At 43.2% G+C, this 7,499-nt stretch overlaps 1 protein-coding gene across 1 annotated transcript; it reads right to left on the reverse strand.

The window, feature by feature from the left end:
• Window positions 1-6,314: 6,314 nt before the first annotated feature.
• FSST1_008562 (Caleosin related protein-domain-containing protein) lies at window positions 6,315-7,288 on the reverse strand (the record flags this gene model as incomplete). Its single annotated transcript, XM_083225456.1, has 5 exons — window positions 6,315-6,433; window positions 6,493-6,856; window positions 6,913-6,933; window positions 6,995-7,083; window positions 7,138-7,288. The coding sequence occupies 5 exons, from the start codon at window positions 7,286-7,288 to the stop codon at window positions 6,315-6,317; spliced, it is 744 nt and encodes a 247-aa protein (XP_083084523.1).
• Window positions 7,289-7,499: the final 211 nt, after the last annotated feature.

Consider the following 7,499-nt stretch of genomic DNA (forward strand, 5'->3'; position numbering starts at 1 on the left):
AATAGCACTGACGAGCAATGGACTGCAGTGCCCCAAGCGGCAATTAGTCAGGTCATCGACAAATAGGTCTGGATTAAAGGTCCCCAACAGAGGATGGTCTATCTCCAGATATAACGATATGACTTTGGCCGCCACGTTGTCCGAAATCGAGACCGAAGTCTAAAAACTCAACTTTAGTTCCTCCAAGCGCTTGTCACACGGATGTAAAGTCGATATCGGGCGTTTTATATTTATAGGACGGTGCGCAGAGAATTGATCGGCTTCAGAACCTGCTGACACACTGGCTCCATCCCTAAACGGCGATTCACTCCCTTCATCAAGGGTCGTTGATAGACGATCGGTGCTCAAGGCCGCCCTGGAGAATGTAAGCCTAGAATTGGAGCCCCATGCGACAGCATGTAGGCAATACATTCGATTTGAATCTGATAAAATGCCTGATTTTGGTGCAAGATAACTGACTTGATAACGTTGGGCTCGAGGGCCTGCAACGGGGGAAACGCTACCGCATTCCTTGCTATGAGCTCGTACTCCAGCCCTAGGTGTCTTGTGGATATAGGAGCCCATTCTCGTCCCTTTGGACGTTGTTCCTGGCTTCTCCTTGCTTTTATCATATCCAGAACGCTGTCGACATCGTTATGGGATCGAAGAATATACAGGCTATCGAGGGCTTGGTTCTCGGAGCCAGTCCTCAAGAAATCAAACAGTTCAAGGATTTGCTCCGTTTCTTTGCTCGGCTAGCTATAACTACGGGGTTTCGCATAGGTGCAAGGCTCTTCCTCGCTACGCTATTAACAAGACCTGCATTAAGGCCACTATCTATTGCACTAGGCACTCTAGGTTAAGGAGGCAAAGAAGATTATAAGATAAGGCTTTATTTATATAAACTTTTCTGCAGTAATACTTATTATATATAAATTAAGTTTTAATCTTTTATTATTTAAATAACTTCTTAAATAAAAGTAAAGTAAATAATAAGCTAAATAGTTATAATTAAAAAGAAATATTATTTAAATTAAAAATAAAAAATAGCTTTTAATTTCTTTAAGATATTAATAAGAATTAAATATTAAAAAGGTAATTAAAATTAAATATAAAACTTTAATTAATATATTATTAATTTACTTAAAGACTTATTTTATATTTATTAATATAAATTCTTTATTGCCTTAGGTATTTATAATAGCTATTATATACTATAAGTAATCTTTTAAATAGGTATATTTGCTAATAGCAGGATGCTAATAAGACTGCATATCTTCCTCGCATAATTAGCTTAAGGATCTCAGAGGCCCCTCGAGCTATAACTAGTTAAACGTCATAAGGAAGCTTGGCTGGTTATTTAACCAGTAAGAAGATACTGAATTAGTGGGGAGCAGTCGCTGCAAGGTTCTGCAACCTTGATGGGCAGATGCACGCTTTCTCAGGCTATTTCTTTTTCAATCAGAAGGACTATTATAATAAAACATAACACCAGCATTTCAACGGACCACGGCGCGTTGGTTGAATAATGTGACCTGGACGATGGGCTTCTCTAATTGCAGTTGCTCATGTAATTACCGGATTCTCACGCTTTAAGATGCCCTCTCCTCCCTGTAACCTTGCGGACTTTAGGTGCCCGAAACTTCTCAGGGACAAGCACAATACAGGAGTCCAAGTTCAAATACAGCAAAGATCATCCAGGGTTTTCGGATCTAACACGGTTACATCATATCTACGTAAGGGCTTCCAGGGATAATATAAGCGGATCATGATAGGGACGGGGTTTGAAAGGTCTGGATCGTTTCGGCGGAGAATGTCATCTTGTGGCACGTCGAAAAGGGTCAAGACTGGCGGAGTGCCGCCGGGAGGGGGGTCGCTTTACCTGATTGAATTTAGGTAGATACTCTGGTTTCCTAGCTGGTTGCTGCCATGAGCTAGTTGCGGACGATGAGATAACCAATGGAACGAAACATTTATTGCGCCGCTAAGAAAGCTGTTAACTACTGCGGGGAGGGAAGAATTTTTACAGGGCAGAGTTGCGGTGGTACGCGTCATGTCGCGTTTCCCGGGTCTCTCGGATAGCATGCTCTTGCGTGCAGCAGCCGCATGTTGTTGTTGCCTTGCACTGGGTTCCTATGTAGCCATATCTGCGGCATTGGAAGTATTGTCTTACTCGGGCACTGTCTGTTACGTCGTTGAACCGGGAGGCCACGCCTTGCTGACTGAAGCCCTTATTAAAGACCCTATTTACGTCTTCGGCCTCTATGAACTTGGCCGTGACTGAAGATGCGTTTTTGAGGTTGTTAGCCTTGTACTGTAAAAGCTTTAGCTTCCCGGCCTCAGGATTAATCCAAGTCAGGGATGGACTAGGATCCCAATCAGGGCTTCCAATTGATATGTTTCTTGACCATTGATGCCGAATTGCGGTAGTTGTGGTTGAGTTTAAATGTGGTCTGAGATATGACATTGCCGAGATTGGTGATATAACAAGCAGGGTTGATAGCGTGATGCGAGTCATGCATATAGGTTCTACTAGGATCATTACCTAATTGGAAGTATCATTCTTTTCCCAATCAAGGACCCCTTATCCTACTAAGCCAGCGGGCCCAGTAGTCGTTATAGATTTTAAGTCCCCCAAAAGTATTTCGCGCAGCCACTTTGACATCAAACTCTCAATCACTGCTCTTTCTCTTGTAAGAACTAGAGCCGCAGCATAAGGCTACATACCGACTAATTGCCTGGCCTAAAATACTTTAGGCGAGAACGCAAACGATTAAAATCCTGTCACAGCGAAGACATCGCATACTGCACGCCATGGCCAAGGAAACAGTTCAGAGCAACCTCCCGCAATCGCGCCAAGGCGACTCCATCGGATCTTCACCTTCAGAGGAAACAATCCAGGACAGCCTAAGATCACAGAATGCTGCCTTGAATGCCGAAATAGTTCGTCTGCAGCAAGAGTGTGCAAAGCTCGAGACACTCCTGTCAGCACATACACTAGGAAGGGACTGTTGTTTGTGACATCAACAGCAGGCTCCACATGCACCAGAATCGGAGACGGCCATAAAAAACCAGAGTAACCAGGAGAGAACATGAAATTCGTCTAGATAAGATACAGGAAAGATGGCGAGGGTGGTCATGGGTCTTATTAAGATGCAGTAACTTAGCTCATAGCCTATTCTACTCTCTGGAGTCCCCCACAAGTGGCTTCCTCGCACTACTTGATGCGAAACTTTTTTGTCGCTCTTATTTCCCCTGCTGACTTTCGTCTGACCTACTCCTTGTCCTCATATGTCGGAGCAAAAGCATCCGCATTACCAAGTTTGCGAGCGTTGGAACGGAGTTTTAAGTTTTCGACACATCTAAGCTGGTGTTATTTTAATCGCTTCGAGAGGCGTCAACAGAATGTTCGAAAACTGCCGGGTTCCAACGATTTGCCAGTCCCACAGCTGTTATCTCATGCACGGATGAACAGCCAAAATCAAATGAGCACTTGATTTTCTATCTAAAGGAGCGACGAGAGTCGGTCTCTTATACTCATGTTCAATCTGCCGATCGTCCAGGCAGCAGGATGCTGCCTGTGATTTAGAATTCATGGCAACCGTGAAGTTATTCACGATGGTCGTGATTCTTGCCCTTGACAGCTGTTGCAGGCCCGCTTTCGGTCTCAATCTTCCGCCTGGGTCGAGGAGGGATTACGGCGTATATCGGAGACGCTGGAGGAGCCCTGAGAACTACCCGACCCCTTAGACCGTTGTCGTGGCTGGCGCACCTGTCGAACTTATCCCCGGCTCCAGACTGCCTTTGCCTAGCTCCTTAACTATATATTTGCTTGGATTCTGAATTTGCTGCCTGTATTAACGGCAACCGAAAGGAAGAAAGGCTAAGATCGTTGCAACTCCTCTAATTAAGGTGCTACTGTAACTAATTTCAAATATTTTAAATATAAAGTCTATAAATAGCGGCCTAGTAATACTGCCTAGTAACTGCGTAAATATATTACCCGCTATAATAAATATAGTAAAGTAGGTATATATCTCTATAAGATAGCTAATATAGACTATTAATTAATATAAGGATTAATAAAGTAGAAAGGAATATACCTGCAAGTATTAGACCTATTTAATAAATCCTGCTTTTAAGGTTAGCTACTATTCAGAGAAGCCTTATTAACTTATGCCGTCTAGGCTATCCAGCGAAACTAAAACATAGTGCTAATAAAACTTATCCCCAAACATCGTTATCACTAACCGGTCCTCAGGCTTAAACATGTTGCCGGACTTGGCTTGTTCTTTGCGGCGCTGTGTATCGTGAAGGGTAAACAAGGCACCTAGGGGATGTTAAGATCGCCCTGACTAAGGGCAGCTGCCTAATGCCAATAGTCCGTCCTCTGATTTGTTGAGAAATGAGAGAGTAGACGGAAAAGAGCAGATATTTCAGGGTCAGGATAATGAACAAGTAAAGGGCGCAGAGAAAGAGTACAAGGCCAAATAGAAGAACCCAAGGCCGCATGAACTCTGTTTTGTAGGTATGAATTAGGGAAGGCTTGTTAGCCTTAACTGGCGGCATGATGATTTTATATTCAGGAAGTGGACGCAGTCTTGTCGTTTTTCTCATCAAAATGGTGGGTGCATGTGTCTTGGGCAGTGTAAACATGAGAAGAGTCCCGCAACCTCCTAAACAGAGCGCAGCATAGAAATCCTCTCGCTAGCCCTACGCTAACTCTATAAAACCTGTAAATCGGCCTAATGGATGGATAGACCAATCCATGCTGCCAAACTACACATCACTACCGGGTTTCCTCTTTCAATTAGGCCCAGAGATCAACCAGAACGCCGGAAATATTATATAAATTTGCTAAAACTACGGTTCTAGCCATAAGTCTTATAACTAATAAGCTTCCAAAGCTTAGAGAGAATATACAAAGGAAGATAAATGCCATGTAAGCCAAGAAGGCAATATGAAAGGCTTTCCCCCGGACAAATATCTCGAATAGCGGCGCAAAGACACAAGGTCCTGCGCAAAAGAACAGAAGGAAGAGGCTGATTGTGACATGCCGCCTCTTCGGAAACTCGAAAAGCTTTCGCAACAGAGTTCAGGCTTCCCCATGGTACACTCGATGTGATGTTCGCGTTTAGAATTAGAAACACAAAGCATTCGGTGGTATAACACTTTTGTGCAGTTAGCCAATTCCGTTGGTTCTTAGTGTCGGCGGGTGTGAATTCCAGGAAACCATCGTTATTCAGGCATGGTGTTTCTCGTTCGATGCAGCATCGACCGTTCTTGAGTATCGGAAGGTCTGATGCTAAGCCCTATAATGGCATCCTATGCAGGTATGCAGGCAGATTGCGTTCGTGGGTAAGGAAGACTGGGCCATGAAAGGAGGATCTATGTCAGGAGCTATAGCTCGAGGCTTTTCTACTCCTCACATAAAAACTCATTAATGAAAATTCGACCAACACCACTATTGACGAATTATTAGTGAGTGCTACTACATTCGGCACAAATAGATAGACCTCAAGCGGGTTTCTAGGTTTCCTTAAGGATTATCCCTGCGATGAAATAATACTAATCTATATAGAAACTCTGGGTTTTACTTTACATAGGGTTTATCTTTTCATGACAAGGAAGGTATAGTAATCCTTTTATAACATTAATAAATAAAGCTAGTTGCAAGTTTTATAGAGAGATTCTTTTATTAGAAACGAGGCAATAGCACTTACTAATCCACTGATTTAGTTTACTAGTCTATAGGCTTGCATATGCATATATATATTGTAAATTATAAACCTGGAAAAAGAAAGCTATTCCTAATACCTTCCTTAAATATAAGGTTGAGATAGAGATTAAGGTCTATTACCGGCTAATAGTAGGCCTTGCCGAGGTGCCACTGATAGGTTATGCTTATGATTATCTCGGCTGTTTTACCTTGCTAGGTATTAGAATGCTGGAAAAGTTAGAGGTTCTTTTAAACTCCGCCTTAATTATGCATTGAGACTTTATTTAGACTATCGAGTTAGGCACTACGGATTCAAAGGAACCATTAGTCAGTTATACTTAAGGCTTATTATAATATAGATCGAATGATTTATATATGTCTTTAATAGTAATAGAGAATGAGCTTTAAGATTGTTTCCGCGATTTTAAATACTTTAATAGAGTTCGGGACTAAAACGTCACAGAAGTAGTCGCAGTGGAGAAAACCTATACCTAGTACCTAAGATAGAAACTTAGATATATTGGCAGATGGACATTATAACCCTCCCTTCTAGACACGTAGGGCCAGTCCCGTTATTATAGGCGGGGGTATAGTCTCGGCAAAATCCGCCGAGAAGTCATTTATTCTCCCTGCGAGCGGCAATCATATGAAAGAGGCTGCCGTCGTAGATACGGCGAATATCCTCCTTTCTCATTTTGCCATCTTCAGGCCAGAGCATCAACCAAGTGGCTAGCCCTATCCAAAAATGTCAATCTCAACATCTTCTGTGCGTGTCAATCGCATCGAAAACTCACATTCGAAGAGAGCGCCGCCCCAGCCGATCGGATCAGCAATCAGCCTCTGACCCTTCATGAGCGCGCTCACGTCCCAGATAGTTACGTAGTCACGTCCTTCAGCATACTTCTCAAACATATCCTCGAACTTTTGTGGAATGAATCGTCCCTCGGTATCATATGTCCCTGTATCGCTGCCGTGCTTTGCTTTATGGATGTTGTTGGTATAGAGACGAAAGAATGGGTCTGGTAGATACGAAGGCAAAGTTGGATAGGAGAAGTTGGCATGAATGATAAAAGCAGCAATGAGAGAGAGGAAAATTCCGAATCCAAGTCGGTGGAATCCCCAAAATGTATCGGTAGGCCAAATCACACCGTCATGATCCTGGCGACAGTTAGCTCTTCCAACCCACGGGACAAGAAAATACGAAGGTCAATTACCATGTCGAAGAAATCGCAATGCTGTTAAAGAACCTAGTCACTAAGTTAAAATAAGAAATTCAATTAGAATGTTTGACCTTACACTTTGGTGACGATGTTGATAACCCCAGTCCATTTCCGTTGTTCCGTTAGGATGCTCTTGCGTCGCGGCAATATTGACGCGCGCGACGCCTTGCACGTTATGTAAGTAAGGAACAGCTCATTCGTGTGCAAAAGCTATCATACCTGCATGGGCGAGCTGTCGGCTTCCCCTGGGAGGAAGGAAAGTCTTTCGTTGCACGGTGATTGGAACGGTATCAATCGAAGTGTCGAAAAGGTTGCTTTCGGCATCATGATCAATGAGACGCTCGGCATGCTTTTTACCGTTGGGTTCCATTGTGGGCATCTACCTTGTTGACGTGGAAAGAAGTTAACGTGCCATGGAAATGAGCAAGAATCAACCAGATTGAGGATGCTAGGTTAAGGCTAATTATATGTCCCTCTGTTGTTTGATGTTTATATTTCGTCATTGGCGCTGTTGAAATACATCACCGAATGTGGGGAATTCTGACAGTGCGAAGAAATATCCACACCGTCTTGGCAATAGT

This window comes from Fusarium sambucinum, chromosome II (assembly GCF_050947815.1).
Source record: "Fusarium sambucinum isolate potato_lamoka chromosome II, whole genome shotgun sequence".
In the NCBI taxonomy this organism is placed as follows: domain Eukaryota; kingdom Fungi; phylum Ascomycota; class Sordariomycetes; order Hypocreales; family Nectriaceae; genus Fusarium; species Fusarium sambucinum.